This window comes from Seriola lalandi, unplaced genomic scaffold, assembly GCF_002814215.2.
Source record: "Seriola lalandi dorsalis isolate HSWRI2012SDOR001 ecotype SW California unplaced genomic scaffold, Sedor1 jcf7180002054581, whole genome shotgun sequence".
Classification (NCBI taxonomy): Eukaryota; Metazoa; Chordata; class Actinopteri; order Carangiformes; family Carangidae; genus Seriola; species Seriola lalandi.
Genome location: NW_019525134.1, coordinates 1,946,963 through 1,968,092, shown reverse-complemented (window position 1 = coordinate 1,968,092; position 21,130 = coordinate 1,946,963). Strand labels below are relative to the sequence as shown.

The window sequence follows — 21,130 nt, the reverse complement described above, 5'->3', positions numbered from 1 at the left end:
TGTGTCCTTAATAAAGATTGAATGAACGAATCCCCCTGCCAATCTGACCGGTGGTGTCTTATCATCTAACATGAAAGCAGTGCATTTGCAAAATGTTGAACTTTTCTTTAAGTCTTTCTTCCTCCTTATCAGACGAGTTAGTGAACAAAAAAAGAGGGTAAAGGGAAACACCATGAAGGCAAACGTACACACACACCTTGTAGTTATATTTAGAAATTTGCAGTTTTTAAATTTTTTTTATTATTTCTGTTGCTTTTTTTTTCATCCAGTCTGTTTTTTTATGCCTGTACTGGACAGGACAGTGAAGACAGACAGGAGACGCAGGATAGAGAGCAGGGGAACGACATACAGCAAACAGTCCGGTCGGGAATCGAACCAGGGACTCAACGCTCGGCCGTCGCCGTGCACCTTTAATCCACTATTAAAAGTCTGAGATGGTTAATGTGATATTGATGATGACATCAGGCCTGTACATCCAAACAATGTAACCTGCAGACAGTGCATTACCACTTTCTATTAAAGTAATGGAGAACAAGCCCGAGTGTATGTTGAAGTTTAGTTTGACGACTGTCTCGCTGCAGTTATTTTCAGATTGCTCAGCCAGATCGGAGCTGCAGCAGTCCAGATGGGAGACAAAGAGTGTTTATACAGGCAACTGGGTCTGAGTCAGCACATTTTACACAGAGCAAATCTGCAATAGCAGCTGTAGCAGTTGGTTGTCTGGAGATCAAACTAAACGTCGGTCCGGGCCGGAGCGACTGCGCTTGTGTCACTGTGATTGACGGCTCTTGTTAAAGGCAGGATTTCTGAGAGGAGAACAGCAGCTCAGTCTTGTCAAGGTCAATCAGGAGGTGTTTGGCAGGAGCCCAACTGGAGATTTCAGCTAGAAAATTGGAGATATGCAACCGAACCTGTGTGTCAGGGCTGGGAGTCAAAAGGTCAGTTAAGTGTCGTGGCAATGATGGGAAGAATTATGGGACATGGTGACAGAGCCAAGAGGTTTAGTTCAGAGAGAGAAGAGGGTTTGGCCCCGGTGGACGTCCTTGGAGAGGAAGATGTGAGCTGATGATACCTGTAACACCAGCTTTCATTTTCTAAAGGCACCGACCGCCGGCTGGATAGACGACGTCTGACTTCTACACAGAGTCTTCCATTCTCTCAGATCTGACTGCCGTGTGGATGTTAGAAGACTTGTAGACAACAATCAGACCTGTTACTTGTGATTTTAGGAAATGCAGTGAAATAAGTTGAGCTGGTTGTATGTCTGACTTCACAGTCACTGCCTCGGCCGTCTCTTCCAACAATATGCCAGTGTGTTTGCTTAGTGGTAATAACTTAGAGGTGCTCCCCTTATGGCCAGAGCAAATTATGACAGTTACTGTGATAATAAAACTGTTGATGTTTTTATTAGTGTCTTTTTCCGGCCGTCACAGACAGAAACAGCTGTAACGTCCTTCTTTATCTGGTCCATGAGAACCATGCTAACCAGGTTCTCTCATCGTCTGTGTGTCAGTGTGATTTGACTCAGAACGTGGACAATTGTTTCATCATAACCCAACCGTATAACTGATGGTATACTGGAATGATATCTGATTCCAAATTTTCATTTTCATTTACACTCAACATCTGTGAGGCCTGTGTCGCCTCCCCCGGGCTGCAGGAGCGTTGCAGGGGTGGTAAGAAGGGAGAGACTGAGACAAAGATACTGTGTGAGGTGAAGACGGGTGAAAACAACAAGTTATTGTAGCTTGGCCTGTGGATCAACACGGTCAACAGTTGGAGCAACAGCAGCTGCGACACACAGCTAATGGAGGCAGTATAAGTACGTCAAGCACTGCATTTCCACAGTGTCAAATATCACCCTCCTTCTCCGAGTCGTAACTCAGTCAGGTCAGAACACACGGACATGATACATATATTCTTACATTTAGTGTGACTTACACTTCCTGATGCTGTCATTTACTCTAATGTCCATCACAAATGAACATCCGTAATTCTGCAGAGAAATCATAGGAAAGAAATGCCCTTTATAACTCCACAATCTGCCTGATAATTATTATGTTTTTGAGTTTTCTTCAGTACCAGAGTAATCCAGAGGTAGTTGTTTATACGTCCACGGGTACATTGCAAACAGGAGCTGCTAATAGCTAATTTGGCATTCTTTTAATGGTGCCAATTTGGCAGGAGGCCAGTGGGCAGGGGCGGTTGCAATTGTCTGGATTCTGTCTGAGAGCGGGAGCACAGTGTCAGACTTTGACTATACTTAAAGCAGATATCGTGTTCTTCACTAATGTTTTCTTTTTTGAATCTGCAATTAAATGTAATGATAGAAAATGTGGGTTATGCTTCTACTCGAACCTTGTATGATCAATGCTGTAACTCCTAATTTAGCATGAACCGACAATAATTAAGACAGGTCTTTTGAGACGAGCTGTCGGGAAAGATGCCTTAAAGAGACAACATTGACCTTTCTATTTTGGTTGTTCTGGAGAAGATTTTTTTGCAGCGTTTATTCGAGGTGGCACGTTCAAGAATTTAAGAAAAAACAAATGTTAAAGGAGCAACACTGCTCTGTAGTTTCAGATGTCTGATCGGATGAGGTTTGGATTCATGACAAGAGGAGAAAGCTGAACTGACTGAAGGAAGATGGCGTGCTGTCTCGTGTCACAAAGCAGTCGATGTTAGCCGTGAGACAGAGACCTGATCAGCATCGATGTGAAGGAAGGGGGCCGCTGCTGGCAAGGCTGCGGAGCCTCATCTGGGGAAACGAGAGATGGTTGGTGGTTGGGAACTTCAGATGTCATTAATCTATTTCTTTTCCAAGTATGTGACAAAACCCTGTGAGGGCAGGTGTGAGGGAGGTTGAGGAGGAGGAGGATGTTAGCAGCAGAGACTGGGAGTAAGGTTGCTTTGGTGGAAACTTTCACATCAACACATTTGAACATTTCGGCTGAGATTGATAACTTGCTTTGAACACTTTCTTTGAACTCACTTTTTTGATTTTACAACTTTATGATTATCATAGTGATGCAATCATCAACTTAGTGGAAAGGAACACTGCATTAGATTTGATGGAAAATCAAGAGGAAAGTACCGGGGTTCAAAAGCTTGCTGACTTTATAGTTTTATAATTGGCGTTAAAACCACTTTAAAGTTCAGTCCGTTTTTTTTTTTTTTTCTTTTTAGAGTGTTTTTGACTTAAATGAGTCAGACTCATCGCAACTGCACATCTGATTTATTTGGAATAAATGTAATCAAAGTTTCGTCAATGAAGAATAAATCACTTAATCCTTTAACCAAAAGCAGATTAAGAAAAGTAATGAAACTGTACATGACAGTAACAACACACATGACCGTCAGAGTCACGCAGAAACATCTGTAATGCCATTACACTTTCATCAGACACTGTGAAATCTTTGCATCTGATTGACATGGACTGTGATCCCTTATGACTTTGTCCGTCACTCTGTTTCTCCACAGAGAACGACTCTGAAGCCAGAGGTGACAACTAATCTGCATCGAAGCTGAGCATAAAAACACAGAAGAAAGAGTTGTTTCTGAACACACGTCCTCCGGCGTCACAGTTTACAGACTGCGAGTCGACGAGCCGGAGAGGACGGAGTCTGAGGACACTGAAGGGATCGTGTGGGGAGGAGAAGCGCCAATGGTGCCGCAGGACCTCCTCCCCTGTCAGCCCCACTTCCAGAAGTAAGCTTCACTTATTCTTGATTTAGTCTATTTATTAATATACTACAGAGGTTTTGCTAAATGGTTTTGTATCAGTAATTTCCTCTGTGTGTGAATTTGTCACTGGCTGACTGTGCTTCATGTCTCCTGGAGCTATTGTAACAATACAGCTCTGTGTCTTACCATTACATCTGAGTCCTAGCATCCATTGCTCTGAAAAGAGACGCCTGTAACGAACCCAGGAACATCGATTAACAACAATTATCTTCAGACTCTTCTGTCCAGCTGGATGGAAAAATATTCTGTCCACTGCACGATGAAAAAAAGATGTTTAACCCATTTCCTGAGCTGTGTCTCTTTTTCCCAAACCAAAACAAAGATGGCAACTGGAAATGACACATCTCCTTGTTCAGTCTGAACAACACGGAACATGTTGTTTTGCTCATGTTTTACAAAAAGAGCAAGGACGTGATTGAAATACAATTACAAAACCTTTTTCACATAGCAAACAATAGTTTTCATCCACATGATAATAAGAGTCATTTTAAACTTTCTAGTCCTTCAGACAACACTAAGTTTTGTTCAACAACCTTCGGGTTTTTGTCAAAGATTGGCAGTTAATTATTCGTCCGATAAACAGAAGTTCAGTGCTGTGATGGTAATAAATGTGAAGGATGAACCCGGGCTACCAGCAAACATTTGTGTTAGGATCAAAATTTCAAAAGCATCAGTCTACAACAGACTCAACTCAATAAAATGCACAAAATGCAAAGTAACTATTGCTTGGAAGTACGAAAACCGTTTGTATGCTTTCATCCAAAAAAGAATCCTTAAAGACCTTAAAGCTGCTGCTAATACAAACCTAGTGAGACGACCACCTTGACTGTACCTCTTCTTCAAATGGTGGCAGTAATTAAATAAGAGATAGAAGAAGCCATTAAACAAACTAACACTTATCAATGGTTAAACAGTGAGTAATAAAGCTCGATTATCCCCCTCATTTTCTCCTTTGCAGGCAGGAGGCCAAAGAAAGCAATCAGTAAAGGTTGCTCTAAGAGGCAGCACACGTTAACGAAATATACTAACTGGCTGCTGTCGCTCAGGACTGGAGCTCGTGACACCGTGACTGCCTCACCATTTCCAAATATTATAATATAATGATTCTGTTTGAGAGAATACATTTGAAAAATAATATTCTGATATATCATTTTCATAGATTTATCCTCTCAGTCAGTAAAAGTACAACATGTCCTGTGTTTTGAACCCAGTCTGACCAGATTTCAGGGGTGAACGTGAGGCCACGTTGTCATAAGAGAGCCAAGAGTTTTGGATGACTGTGCGAGGCGTCTCGGGATTCAAAGCAACTTTTGCTTAAGACGCAAACACTCCTACAGCTGGTATTTCACGCAGCACAAACCCACACACACTGAGGAGTCAAAGTCAAGTGTTCACTGCACAGGATCTTTTTTGAGCCCGGAGGCGGCCTGGATCTATTTATCCACTGCGATTTCTCTTATGGCGAAAGATAAACGACAGCACAAGATAATACTCACTTCATTATTGCATGTGCACACCAGTGCCTTTTAAACCACGGCTACAATTCAATCACACATGGACTCATTTCCTCACATTTACTAAAATTAGATTCATTTAATGGCTCTGTATTTAATTTTTTAAGTTTCATTTGTGCTGTAATTTTCCTTTGGAAAAGATTTTATCAGACAAAAGTGGATTTTAACAGGATGGTATTTACTAACATTGATTATTTCAATCAGTCAAATGAAAAGCAAGTGTTTCATTTGTTTTCCTTAAGATTTCTTAATGGATGATATAAAGACGGTTTAAAATGTGGATTAAACAAATGCTGCATAGAGAGAGGGATATAGGGAGAAAGAGAGAAGCTGCTGCAGACTGAATGCAAAGGAATAAACTACAGAAAAAACCCACCAGCTAAAACTGAAAAGAAAAACAAAATGCAAGAAGAAACATCATGAAATCCTGTTGACATAGACGATTTACAACAAGACACTTTTGATATTTGTAAATGAAACACAAACAGGTGACAGGCCAGGCAAACGTGAACGGACGACGTGATTGTAAAGGGAGGCACGATGAAGACGCAGAAGAAAACTGGGTCTCAGTCGGCCGCCTCATTGTTCCCATAAGCCGCATGCATGAGTGGAGAAACTGTGACAGAAAAAATGTGTTTCCTCTAACTGCAACACTGATCTGCTTTATTTAAATCAATGCAGATTGAAATTGAGTCCTCGTGGCTGTGTGCAGGAAGATGTGCACAAACATGTTCTGAAAGTACGGCATCAGCTTTAATGTGTAACCTGTGACGTGTGGGGTGTAGATGACAATATGAAGACGAGTAACACAGAAGACTGGGCCGCGATCAAGGCACTGACATCTGATGGAAAGTGACCAAACACAGGAGGAATAGACTTATTTATTATTTTCTGCTTGTACATTTTATTTTGGTGGATTTCGGGCAGGATGTAAATTTTGTTTTGAAATGTTGTAAGGACACTCTGGACTGCATCCAAGAATATAGACAGTGTGAATATTCATCTGAGCTACAGCGAAGAGAAACAGTTCCTGAGAATTTAAGATGAATTTAGTTTAGTTTAATTAGTAGTAAAAATCTTGACTTTGAATTGAATCTTAAATTAGTTAAATTAGTTCCTCTGTTAAAAATCCAGTGTCCAACCTTGTTCACGTCCATATGATGTTTTCATATAATACAGACATATGATGAGTGAAATAATCATCAGCACCATGACTGAGTGTTTCCACCTTGACCTGCAGTGAACCAATGACAGTCTCATAAACACAGATTCAGACAGCCAGGGATTCGTACGTCACAAACCTAAGGAACCAATCCCGTCAACTTGTGTGGACCGGGGGCGGGGCTAAATACACCTGAAACCTTATCAATACAGAGAGAGAGAGAGTTAGCATTAGCACAACCGCTAACACTGTCAGCCACGGCCACTTACAAGCTAAGAAACAACAAATAAAAGATGCTAACTGCACTAACTGTTCTGATTCGTCTGCTAGTCTCTGGTTCTGGTCTCAGACTCCTCCTCTGAGTCTGGGTCTGACTGAGGCTCAAACATGTGGCTGAGTCTCTCTGCTCTTTCACCTGTCCACCTGGAGCCAGCAGGTGGTGGGCGGGGCTCAAGGCCTGATCCAGGTTTCTCAGTCAGGAAGTAAGAGTATGACCTCATAATCGCAATCACAGTTCAGCAGTTTGTACTTCCACCATCCACCCCAACCACCTCCTGGTGATCTGAGCATAATCCAGTGATGACATTTGTCACCACAACGTAATTGGAAAAACAATGTCATAATATATAAATGTCATTTCTAGGAGACAGAATTGTGGTTGGATATTTTCAGTCTGGCTCTCTAACATACAATCAAGCTTTACTTTGAAAATCTGTTTGTGTTACAGCCTCGTAATCTTACACTCTAACTATAAAAACAACCATCATGAAGTGGGTTGGAATCAAAAAGTGACATTTCTTCATTGATTATTGTGATTATAATGTCAACACTGATATCCACCCGCCAGAAACGTATGTTTGTTTGAATAAACAAATAAAAGGGTTACTGCCACATCCGATCATGTATTGAATAAGAACAGCCAGGAATAAATAAATAACATAGAATTGATTAATATAGAAAATCAAATAAGTTAAAGTATCAAAGATTAGGGATTCTCAGTCTCTAAAATCACAGGGTGTTAACTACATGACAGGGATGGTCAGCAGCAGTGAACAGCTTACACTCAAACACACAGACAGTGTGTCTCATATCACTTTAGTTGTGATATTTTAAGGCATGCTCAGCTGTTTATACCTTCTGGGCCTCCAATATGGCTGCCCCACATAACCTGACAGGCCTGTACAGGTGTCAGGGATACAGAGAGGTTTTTCCTCTGATGTTATCTCTTTGTTTTTCCTCTCTTGTTTCTTTGATGTGGAGGTTAATTTTCACCCTGGAAGCAACGTGTTGTCTTGTGACTCCGGTGCCTGGGCCTCCCACAGCCCTGTATTTATATCGCAACTTGTCAGGCTTGAATTCAAATTTTACCAATTAAGCTAACCAACCCCCCTCTCTCCTTTTCTCACAAATACAAAAATCCAATCAGAGTTCTAGCTGAAGCGTGACAACCACAGCTTGACTCCTTGACTTAAAGGCAGCAGATAAATTTGCCTTTATAAGTCCCGTTTAAAATGATCAAGTGTGTTTTCTCAAAACCAAGAAGTTAGAACCTTCTGAGAATAAACTGTTTCCTCTATTTTATGTAACACCAACATTACCGGAAAAAACAGCACCATTAAAGGCAGTGCAAATGATTTCGGAAGCCGGTTATGCATTGATCAAAGACTGCATTATGACCACTGTCACAGACTGACACATCTAAAGTTTATTTACCAGCTACTCTGCCAAGGTTGTGCTTTCTCATTGTATCATCCTCCAGTGTGGCACAACAGCAAATCTCCCATTAAATATCAAGACCTTTTCTTTAATTGCTTCATAGATAAAATACAGAGGCGTGTCGGTCAGTTGAGTTTTCCATTCATTAGCAGACAAAGGCAGGGAATGCTTGCTCGAGAATATTAGTCATTTGATACCAGAAAGGTCTTTTCTTTAAATGAATCCTAATGTTTATATTGATTTTAAACATGTATGGCTCTACTATTGTGAGCTTAATGCTAACATCAGCATGCTAACACTCTTAAAGTCTGGGTACGATTTGACCGACCCCCATCTGCCTCCTCTGAATTATTTTTATCCCAGGTGAGGACAAAATTTATCCAGTATGTAACAGTCTATAGTGCAAACAACAATAAAACCAGGAATAGACCTTCACTGTCAGCAATCCTGCTACAATAGCTCATTTATTTTTATGTTGACAGCACATTGTGCTGTTGTGTGCTTTGGCACGATGTGGCGCTATCCATGGTACTGAAAGCAGCATCTCATCCTGGCACGTTAAATAAGTCTTTACCTTTTCTTTTGATGTGTACCATCACATCTCCCATGTGTCCGCATGAGGAAAGGACACAACACATGGTCTGACTGGGAAAGAAATTCTGCCTCGGACATATCTGCTTGTACCGGCCGAGGGAAGGGGTAGTGGTGGTGGTAGTGGGCGGGGGGGACTTTCCTGGACACATAAATTATGTTGTTAAAACAAAAAATACATTTCTTCTTTGTTCACTGTGATTATAATGACGACACAGTGACAGCTGCCTGCCAGAAACTGAAGTCGGGACATAAATGAATACCAAATAACACAAATAGAAAAAGTGCAAAGAATGTTAACTTTATTTTTAATGTGAACTGTCCATCACTGTCAGACAGGTACAGAAAACAACAAAAAGGACTTGACTTGATCCTAAACTCAAAGGGGTGTCACAGAGCGGGGCCCTCCCTGACTGATCGCTAACAAAACAAGAACATTTTGGTGAAACTGAGGGGAGTCATCAGTTAATCTCTACCCACTGTCATCTAGTCATTGAGGTGAATGTAACAGGACTAAGAGTCAACAGCCATGCTACCATCTCGGAGAGGCAGTACTGTGGCACAGCGGTGTCTGAACTAAATGCTAATATCAGCATGCTAACATGCTCACAGTGACAAGTGAAAGCAGGTATAGTGATTAAAATTTTCACTATCTTAGTTCAGCGTGTTAGCAAACTAACACAAATTAGCACAAATTAGGCTGATGGGAATTTGATTTCTTTATTTTTGCAGGTATTTGTTAAAATTATAAATTAATTCACTGGACATTTTTACTGCTGTTGATATATTTTACTGACAAGCTGACATTTCTGTCTCATGCTGCTAATGTGGCTAAAAAGCAAATTGTTTTTTGGATTACTCAGGAACAATTATTTAGCCAAACAAGTTTTTGTAAAACTTAACAATAAACATATTCAGCTCAGTTCAGCACAGATCACTGAACCTATTACTGTAATGTCCTCGAGAAACTTGCAGGATCACACTATTGATCAGGGTTAGCATGTGCATTTTGAGCACATTTTGAACATAACCCTCCCAAAACCCTGTGAGCATCATGTAAGATTTGTTCTTACTTTTGCACACAACGCAGGAGCATAGTGCTGCAAGAAGCTGTGGTCCTTTTGTTAATGCCGAAAGGATTTACCTGTAATCTGTCTGTCTTAAGAAAGAAACACTGAGCCAGAAGAATTCAGTGGCAGCAGCTGCAGCTGCAGAGGAGAAGAAGCTGGTGGCACGACAGAACATATTACAGCGCTGTAAAGATAAAACATGTTACAGTGCTATATGTCAAGTCACTTCAGAGCCCTGTGAGCTGCACGCAGCAAACAAAAACCTCTAAAACGACTCCCCAACTGTGAATCATGTGAAACCCCTTCATATGTGTTGTGCTGTGTCTAGTACTTTACAGCAGCACGCTTTCAAAGCAACATGTATTATAAACTGTGACTGCTGCTTTTTGTATTGTGCTCATTTTTCTTTTCTTTATCCCTTATCTTTCATATCTATAGGGCAAATTGGATGCACACATGCTGAGTGTCTGAGAGTGCATCGTCTTAAACATACAGCTGAATATGAATATTGAAATGCACTACTTTTAGTTAAATCATGGGTACATATGCAACTTCACATGTTTGATGTGAAACATTTAGTTTTCAGTTTGTTCAGACATGTAATTGATTCATTTTTGCTGTTGGTGGAGTTAAATCATATCACATCACTCAAGTGTTAATATAGACTTTATGACAAAAATAATATTTGACACTTAATGCATGTCACATATCCGGGGTCTTTGTGTCAGCGGCTGAGATGAGAAACTGCTGAGTGCAAATCCAGTCACTTTTCAAAAAGCTGAGTTAGGACAGGAGCACATCCATCACTTATTTAACCTTTAACCTGGTGTTCGTTCTGCCTGTGAAGCACGTTTTCAAAGAGAAGATGATAATAGATTTAAAAGCACTGTACTTCACTGGTACATCAAAAACATTATATAATTAAATGATAATTAAATTATAAAATGAAATTATTAAATTAATTGAATTATAATTTATTATGAGCCACAAACACAGGGACTCATTTTGTTTGAAAATATGTAGATGGCTTTATTCAGAGCACTTGAACATCACTCTTGATGATGACAGTCGTGTCTGTTTATTTTACATTAAAGTGACACTAGAGATCTTTATTCTGAATATATGAAATAAGCTAACTGAAGAGAATGAATGTTTCTGTGTTTCTGTTCTGTTGTTTTGCCATTGTCCCTGTGCTTTGATGCATGTTTGAGTCTAATGCGATGCTTTTTGGGGATTCAATTCCATTTCATAGCTCTATGTTTTAATAGCTTGAAGATTATCGTACATTATTGAGACATAGACATAGTCTCAACCTCTTTGTGGCTCCAACAACCTCTATGATTATCTAAAATCTATAGGCCGTGCTTTTCTGGCCTTGTATTTTCTTCTGTCTCAGATCCCTTGATTTATTTCTGTCATCACTGTGAGCATCATGTTTTGCGTCATCCTTTCCACAAGTCCAATCTGTAAATCTAAAATATGATCCATGGACATGGCATGTAAGATAAGCTGTGGGCCAGTATTATCTTTTCCTGCCATCAGTAAAATGGATTTCCTGATACATCAGCAGCCCCCTCGGTCATCCAAAATCCAGTTTTCCAGATTTCTGTGTGCTATCCCTCTGTGGGGGTCTTAATGGCGAGATGGGATTCAAAGGTCTTGCTCAGAGCTGCTTTCTGTCACTCTCGCTCTCTCTCCCTCCCTGTTTTTTTTATGTAAATCGATCCAGTCTTGGGTTCCAGTATTAGATTGGGGGTTGTTGTGTGTCCTGTAGTCTGCCTGAGGCGGCTGGCTGTCTGGCTTACACATTACCCCACATCCAGGCTTTACTCCCCTCTACATATAAGTGAAATGTAGACTGCAACCATATAGATTGTCCACATATGGGTTAATGTTTCCAATGTGATCGTGCATGGATAGACAAACACACAGTACTTTCGAGGCAGAAACATTCACACGCGCAAACACAAAGAGCAGCCACGTGCTTTTCTATCAGTCTCTAATAGAGCAAGAAAAATGAGCAACAATAAGCCAAAAAATAAATCCTGAAATGTCTGTCAGCCATTCTTTGTAGCACCTGCTTAATCCGGAGAATCACAGCTCAATATGCTCCATTAATCCCTCTGGCTCTCTGCACCATTTCAATCTCACACCACATCTCTCTTGTTTTTAAAGGGCTGACCCAAATACTCCGGCGTTCAACAGACTCACTGCTGAAGCTCCTGGGATTCAAAAGTCATTCATTCTTTAGCACTACTCAGCCTCACACACACACACACACACGTGCACACACAAAACCCTTACAGCAGAATCCATGGAACGTCTCCTCAGTCGTAAAATGAATCAATATCAAACTGCTTAAAGACACAGTATGAGCCCGTTACATTTTAGAAATGATTTCACTCTCCAGGTCCCACTTAGAGTGCACTGACACCACTCCAGTGTGTCTCGAGGACTGAAGTGGAAGACGGCACAAAAAGGGAAGAGTGGTTTGTAGTTACTTAAGAGTGAATGCGAAGATCTTGTGCAGCTGGGGACGCAGCACAGATGTTACTCTCACTTGAGATCTGGAGTTTCACGATCACTGAGCTCCGATGTCGGGAGACGATGTAAACGATCCTGACGGACAAAAATCTAACGAGGGGCAGGAAATATAAAGTAACTTAACAAAATAATGCACAACAAACTGGTGGCATCGCTGAGAACAAGCATTATTATGAATTTATTCATTTTTTGACGATATCACTTTGAAGTCCCAACACTTCTAAAACACGGAGAACAGATTGTCAGTGTGATTGATAGAGATTCGACGCAAAGATTTCTCTAATAATGTGCCCTGACAGGGTTACAGATGTGCAGACCAACATCAGAAGGGAATAGGAGGATGAAACAGAAAACGCTTTGAAGTACCAAAAAGTGTGAAGCTATTACAAATGTGTTTCTATTCTTCACTGAAGACAGCTGAGCTCAAAGAACTTGTTAGTTTTGAACTTTTTCTTTATAAGTTCAAACTTTCCAATGCTTTCAAAATGTCATTTTTCTGTGTGTGACACATTCTGCTGCAGAAAGAAATATATACCTCGACCTCAGGCATCCATTTTCCCATGTGTGATGCCCCCACAGCATTGCGTTCTAAATATGTCACCACCTTCAATGCTTCCTCTCCGTTTTATATTAATTATTATATTTATATTTAAGGGTTTTACAGATCAACATAGACGACACACATTGTTTTAAGTGGAAGTATCAAAGGTTTATGGAATAAAAGTGTTTAGTCTGAAGTCCAAATCAAATCTAACAGAACAGTGAATTATCTACATGCTCACAGCTGTGGAGAATAAATACAATCCTCCATTTGTATTTTCAAAACATTTGAATTGACAAATCATAGACAGCAATTACTTTTTCATTCATTGATCCCTGGCCAGCCGCGTCTGAGCAGCTGCTGGAGTGTTAAATTAGAGTTAAAAAACGAGTGAAATGTCAGTGAAGTTTGTTCACACTAATGTTCACCGTTTTGGTAATGAATAAATGCACGCAGATTAATGTTTGCAAATATATTTTCAACAAAGTCAACTCCCGGCAGAGATGCCATTCATTCGGTTAATTATCGTGCCGTCTAAGTTACACTCCTGGGAATCCTGTAATCTGCATGAGAGCCGACCAGCTATGGCAGATCACTTTGGATTTGTGAGGAAATCAATACCACAGCCTCACTATGTTTGCTGCTGTGTGGGCCTTAACGAGTTGACTAATGGCCGTGGTTATTGAAGACTACGATGGGCTCAAGTTGTCACTGACGGAGTGTCGTAATTTGCCAGTTTTCAAATCTCCATAGTCAATACTGTACTTACTGTTATGGAATCTCTCACTTCGTCAGTAACAACAACAAATCATGATGCCAATCAACTCGTGAGTGCAGCTCATGCACACGCCCACAGCACAGTTGTGGTGGCATGAAATTGTTAATTGGCTGTCACATTATCTGCGTTCTGCTGCAGATTACATCTTTCCAATTCTACTTTATTGTTCTTTATTTATACCATATAACTAAATTAAGAAGATGTGATTTGTGGAGAAGTTTTTATGAAGTTTCATGGTGCCCAGTGCCGTCCCGACATCCTGATGAGAATTTAGCTCTTGAAGACTGTGGCTCTGAGCTGAAACATGTTGTTCCTTCTTGATAATGAAAAGTATCTTCAGCTCTGTCTGGCTAATGCAGCCATCTGCTGGCAAGTCCTAATGGAGTTATGGGGCCTCTCAAGATCTCTTAAATAATTTAGAAGTGGAGAGTATTCTCAAGACTTCATGTGCACAAGGCTTAATTTTAATGTAGGATCGGATTTGTCAATTCCATAGTCGCTTTTCCGAAGACTAAATATTCACTCTGCTGTGAACACTCGGTACAGTACACACTGAACTTTAGTTTTATAACTGTCTGTAATCTTGGATTGCTGTTGCTAATTCAACATAATTATTGCTGGCTGTGTGGTAATCTTTGTGTCTTTTTGGCTTAGAGTGGAAGGCACAGTGTTGTCAGAAGCTGTGAGGAGAATCCATGTGCACACAGCTCCCTGATGATATGATTATTAATTGTGAAAAAAATAGTGTTATTGAGAGGCAGATGCCTCTGTAGGTTCTCTTCAGATATGATCACGGAAGCATGTTTCTTTTTATAATAATGGTGAGACAGTGAAATCGGCTCCTGTCTCGTCACCTGTGACCATTAACTGATTCATAAGTGCGTCAGTGCTGACTGTAATTTCTCTGTCTCTCTCAGGGTGGAGGTCACAGGATTCCAGCTCACATCCCGGATTTGAGGATTAACCGTAGACCTGGAAAAGAGAGACAGTGCTTATGTTCACCATAATGGCACCTGCCAGAGTGGCCAAGCTGTGGGCTCGGCTCTTCCTGCTGTTTCTCTGCTTCACGCTACATGCCGGCATGCTTCATTTCGCTGCAGCCACGATACAAGGGTACATTGGAGACAGGGACATGATCTGCCCATCTGTGTGCAGGTGCGATGAGGACTTCATTTACTGCAATGATCGTGGCCTGAACTCCATCCCCTCACTGCCTCCTTCTGCATCCGTCCTCTACCTGCAGAACAACCACATAAACAACCCGGGCTTGCCCACCTCCCTGGAGCGCCATCTTGCCGTGCGTGTGGTCTACCTCTATGATAATGAACTGGATGAATTCCCCATGCACCTGCCACCCTCCGTGCGTGAACTGCATTTGCAGGACAACAACATCCGCACTATTCCTCGGAGTGCGCTGGCTCGGATGCCCTTGTTAGAGAAGCTCCACTTGGATGATAACTCAATTTCCACTGTCAGCATTGAGGATCAGGCCTTTGCTGACAACCCACGGTTGCGCCTGCTTTTCCTTTCACGCAACCATCTGTCTAGTATCCCCTCAGGACTGCCTGCCTCTCTGGAAGAGCTCCGTCTGGATGACAACCGGATCTCCACAATCCCAACCCACGCCTTCCGAGGCCTCACCTCACTTAGATGTCTTGTACTGGATGGGAACCTGTTGGCAAACCAGCGCATCGCCGATGACACGTTCTCCCGCCTTTCCAACTTGACTGAGTTATCCCTGGTGCGTAACTCCCTCCAGACCCCACCTGTCAACCTGCCCAGTGCCCATCTGCAGCGCCTGTCTCTACAGGACAACGCCCTCACTCACATGCCACGCGGCTCCTTGGACGGCATGCGCAGGCTGCAGAGGCTGGACCTGTCGGGAAACAACCTGACCACCCTGCCGAGGGGACTCTTCAAAGACCTGGACAGCCTGGGGCAGCTGCTGGTGCGGGGTAATCCTTGGCACTGTGGCTGTAACCTGCGCTGGTTGTATGACTGGCTGCATGCCCGTGGCAACTCCATCACCGTCAGAGGTCTCACCTGCCACGGACCTGACAGAGTGCGAGACATGGCTTTGACGGACCTGAGCAGCGAGATGGAGGAATGTGAGGTGGTGAGGACAGCAGGGACCAGAGACAAAATGGGCGGAGGTGGAGCAGATAGCTCGACTACTCACACCCCTCCACAGGGCTCGCTCTTCACCCTTCGCTCCAAACGACCTGGACTGGGGCTTCCTGACTCCGGCTTAGACTACACTCTCAGCAGCAGCGGTGTGGGGAAGAGCCTGGCCCTCAACGTGAAGCCTCTCTCTCACAACAGCGTCCGTGTTACCTGGAGCGTGGCCCAGCCCAGCTCCTCCTTCAGGCTCAGCTGGCTGCGGCTGGGCACTGGGAACGCCATGGGGTCGATCACGGAGACGCTGGTCCGGGGCGAGCGCCGAGAGTACCTGCTGACCTCGTTGCAACCGCGCTCCAGCTACATCATCTGCATGGTGCCCCTGCCTGCCAGCTCGGAGAGCAAAGGGGCCGTTTCTGGAGATGCCGACTCTGATGAAGCTCTGGTGTGCGCGAAAGCTGAAACATCAGACGTCAGCCCTCTGGAGGAAGAGGAGGATGACAATTCACAGCAAATGACAGTGCTGCCGTTGGCGGGGATTATTGGTGGAGCTACTGCCATCGTCTCTTTGGCTCTTATTTTTGGCATCTTCTGTTGGTATGGACATAGGACTGGGCATTTGTGTTCCCGTGACCACTACACTCGCAGCAGCTCTCGAAAAAGCAAAACCTATGACGACTACATTGAGTCGGGCACCAAGAAGGATAATACCATCTTGGAGATCCGTGGCCCAGGGTTCCAGATGACGCCTATGGCGGCTTGCCAGCCAATGCAGCCTAAACCCCTACGAGAGGATTACATCATTCATACCATATTCCCCTCCAATGGCACTGGCCTGTACAAAGGTGCCAACCATGTTTCTAATGCAGGACATGGCACCAACCGTGGCTATAGAGAAGGAGGAATCCCAGATATAGACTACTGTTACACATGATGCACTGTACCAGATCCTGTTCACAGTGTTATTGGTAAACTGTATAGATGCACAATTTCCCTTCGCATGGACACTTCTGAAGCACCCCTCTGTGCCTTCTTCTTCTGGTCACCCATTCCAAATTACCTGCTGTTCAGTGCACTGAAAGTACTGTATGTGATTAACTGGACCTGAAACCATGTGGGAATAGTTCACTGCAGGAAGCAGCAGCCAGTACCCCCCCAACCCAACTCCCCACCCCTCCCCGGTTGAAAATGCACAGCTGACCGTTTCTTCACCATCTTAGTAATGGCCTGTGTATGTTTTCTTTTCTGCTCTTTCCCTGTGACATGTAAACAAAGAATGTATCCACTGTGGAAAGGTCAAAGTGCAGGTAGAGATCCTCTTCCACACACGGGAAGTCAAATCTGAACGGATTAAGAAATGATGACAAACAGACATTTCTGGTACTCATTTCCTGCTCACTGATCATACACAGTATGTAGTCTTATCAACTCATTGTTCCAAATGCCTCAACTATATTGATGTGCCCTGCCAGCTATCTGAGGAAAGGGCTTTGTAAAGCTGTGAATTGTTCTATTTCAAACGATCCAATAACCACTTGTCTTAAAGTAAGCTTGTTATTACCTTATTCATTAGTTGTCAGGTTGAAGATCTTATCAGGGCTGGTCGGCCTTGGTTATACCTCTCAAGATCATTCACCTGAGATCAGTATTGTAGTGTTGCATCAGATTAGATGCAGCACAAGCGTGTAGATAATTTCCTTAGATACCGACTGGGCTGTGTTTGAAAAATGCTTTGCTATTTTTATCAGTGGTTTGTTTAGCAATCAAATCCTGCACAGCTCTCATTATTTATTTATTTTGTTCCTTATGTGATGGTTTTTGTCTCTGCTAAAATGGATTTTTTTTATTTTCACCCTCATGTTTGCCATTACTGGTGAAATCCAGCTTTGATGAAGACAGTGGTTCGGCTCATCTAAACAGCAAAACATGAGAAGTGAAGACAAACCCCCCCCCCATGGCTGTCTCCAGGTTCATGATTTCCTAAATGCAGCAGAGTGGATTCTTGAGCGAGACTGTTTATAATATGTAATCTGAAAATTAGCCCCCGCCCAAAGACAAGCATGTCAGCCCACTGAGACGATAGAAACCAACCTCAGCCCCTCTTTTCCCATTTTGTGCCTGTGTGCTTAACCTGTGACTTCATTTGACGACTTATGGTTATAAAATGTTTCTTCCACATTCTGAAAGCGACGGCGGTGTTCACCGAGAATCCAAAATGGACAAAATACTGATGTGGAGCCTCCTGTGCGAGGCAGACTCTTGTGAGTGAACCTTGAAACGAGGGCGAGAACTGTGAGTGCAACTGAGGAGACTCAAACCGCAACACTGTTGACCTGCACTGTGGGGCAGCGGCCAAGCTGTGGGTGGGTGGATGGACTGGTGGGGGAGTTTCGGAGGGGGAGTCACTCCTCAGTGAGGGGAGCTCATTGATGTTTGTTTTAGCAAAGGTAAAAGGCCTCCACTCACTCCACCTCTTTTATTACTGAGCAGCACTAAAAATGTAAATGTATTAGCACTTAGCAGAGAGCAGGGATAAATGTAACGACAAGGCGCGGGGAGACGGAGGGTAAAGAAACATCTCCAGGCACTGACGAGGATGCGGTGTTGATGGCTGTGGCACGGAGGAGTTCACCCATGCATAAATATGTTTTTCATATTCAGCTTCTCCCCTTGGGTTTAATATTGTCCATCAGTTGTTTAGGGGAAACCAATTGTGCTTCCATGACTGTTCTGTCTGCCAGAGCTTTACACTGCTCTCAGACAATATGTCAGTGGAATGTATATTTTATCTTGCACCCAAAATCACTGGCTTAAACAAATAACATCTTACTGGCCTGGCTAACTCTGTTTTTGGGAATGTTGATATAGTGTAATTGGTATTTTATAGTGGGTCTATTCGAGACACGTACTTCCTGATCATTTGTATAAATAAAACCATGGCCACAGCCACATGAATATTTTTTCTGGTCAAAATATAGAAAGTAATGGTGCCATAACTTTGCGTAAAAAAAATTATGTGAACCTGAGATATGTGTGGAATTTGCTTTATAAATTCATCTTCAGAGGGGATCAATAAAAAGTTTTATAATCTTGTTATTACTGCAACCTGTCATTTCACCTAATGAGACCGACCTTTCTTTCCAACTCAGTCTAACTTCTTGAACTGAAAACGACCTAACTTCTCTGTCAGCTTGCTCCAACGAGCCCTACATTTTGTTTCCATTTGATTAGCAACACTGGGATGGGCCGTGGCCGCCGACACCGCCCGAGGCCGGACACTTGGAACCAGCTAAGCTTATAAGATGGAGCTGAGAAGAGTCAACAGGCGGCTGCCCTCGGTGACTTTACGTTTACATGCAGCCTGAGACTCGACGAGGCCGAATGAGCCCAACTGCAAATGAGCAAGTTCATCAGAACACTTTAAATGAAATGAAGTAATCAGCCTCTACCTGAATTGAAATTCCAGTTCACTTTAAAGGCTTCAGTTATCTCCGAATTTCACCATCTATGAAACGGCCACTTGTTAATTTAGTAAAGGAAAACCAAGTTGTTTCATTTTCAGTTCGAGTTAGTACAAGTCAGTTACCGTCTTGGTCCAAATATAAGACTTATTCTTAGATTTGAAAGAGTGTCTTACATTCAAGGACTAGACAATTACATGTTCACGGCATCTGATATCCTTTTTGAATGAGAGAGAGAGAGAGTACCAGTGTACCTACAGCATTTTACACGGTGTTGAATTATGGGTTGTTTGTTGCCTAGCCATGTCGCTAGGCTAAGGAGTGTTTTCAAGCCTGTTTACAGTGTGTCTTTCAGAGTTAGTCAACCCTAAAAGTGTTTTGTTAGACCAGTTTAACCTGCAGGAGTTTCTGAGGGCTTGTGTAATGTGTTTTGTTGCCACAGTGAAAATCTGTGATGATTGAAAAAGAGTTGATAGCCTCTGCCGACGTCTTTACTGCAGAAAAGAAGCGGGGGGGGGGAAATCTGTCAAGCAGCTAAGAATTACGGCTGCCACAGATAATGAGCTCAAAAAGAATGAAAAATGCTGTCAGAGAAAATGATTTTGACCGTTTCCAGCAGTCAGACAGGAGACAGTGTGAGTATGTGACTGATAGACAAGCTAAGCAAATATGAGTTTTACATATTTCTGTATTTCATGTTTCACTTATACGTGAGAAAAGGCTTCAGCTTCTTTAATAATATCTCAGGGAGTGTGAAAGTCTTTATCTAAAAAAACAGTCGTTGGAAAAGAAGGATATTCATATTCAGGCCAATACGGTAATGAAGGAATGAAAGCTGCAGACCAGAACAGTGATGTTTGCTCTATTGCACCTGTAACCACACCCAGCAGTGATGTCATGGTGTCCAGTCAGGAAGCAAAGCCAGTTAGGATTTTCATTGGGTATTAGATTACTCTTTTCACATCTGTCCGTGACAGTGAAAGAATCACCCACTAATAAAGTGGTACAATCACAATTTATTATTTGCTACTGTGCATCACAGAAAGCAAAACATCACATCACTGCAAGCAGATTGTGTAGAAGTGGAGCCTTTGTGAACCAACAGTCGTGTTTATTCCTAATGTCTGAATAGTGGAATTAGTGGCTGTTGAAAAAGCACTCAAGTAAACCACCAGCTGTGAACTTGAGGTACAAAATACTGAAACTCCAAAAGAAATCAACCTCCTTTTGTTACTTTACAGCCACTGTGTTGTTTTGTTTGGTTTTATTTGCCTTCTTCAAGGAAAACTTGAATTTCTTGCCATCACGCATTTGATGAAATACGCTGTCATTTTTCTTACCCATGGGAGTGTGGTCGGGCTGTGAGAGATTTGATGAGTATCACTGCGGATCAACAATGTAACTGCTGTTGCAAAGCTTTGTTTTGTAATGGCAGCTGAATTCCCCATGCAGAGCAACAGAAATTGATTGGATTGGACCCCTACTCAACATGCTGGAGCTGTGAGTCAACCCAATGCAAGTTAAATCATTTCACGGGTGATTGAAATATATACGGTTTATACATGCTGTTTCTGTCACACTCCGAGTGAAAAGTCAAGAGGGAGCAAAACATCTGAAGGTATCTTTACTTTGCCAGCACTTCTACAGACTCTGGTCAGGTATGGTTGAATTAAAACTTACTTAAATACAAATAAAGAAGCACATGAACACATTTACAATCAGCAGGTTTCACCTCCTACAGGAGCAATCTGGTTCTAAAGGGGAACTCCACCAGTTTAAAACATCACAGTCAGACCTCTGTTTCCTGCTACTGTCTCTGCTTGAGGCTGGTGGCTCGAGGCGACATTAGCCGCTACTAGCATAACAAGCCCACAGCTCCCACTGACCTGTC

The 21,130-nt window shown here is 42.5% G+C and overlaps 1 protein-coding gene across 1 annotated transcript in view; it reads left to right on the top strand.

The window, feature by feature from the left end:
- flrt1a (fibronectin leucine rich transmembrane protein 1a) overlaps positions 1 to 18,868 on the top strand; it is a 40,188-nt gene extending 21,320 nt beyond the window's left edge. Inside the window, exons 2-3 of the mRNA XM_023418198.2 lie at positions 3,481 to 3,708; positions 14,578 to 18,868. Of these exons, the coding sequence (XP_023273966.1) occupies positions 14,655 to 16,712 (2,058 nt within the window). The 5' untranslated portion in view covers positions 3,481 to 3,708; positions 14,578 to 14,654 and the 3' untranslated portion in view covers positions 16,713 to 18,868. The remainder of the gene's footprint in view (positions 1 to 3,480; positions 3,709 to 14,577) is intronic.
- Positions 18,869 to 21,130: the final 2,262 nt, after the last annotated feature.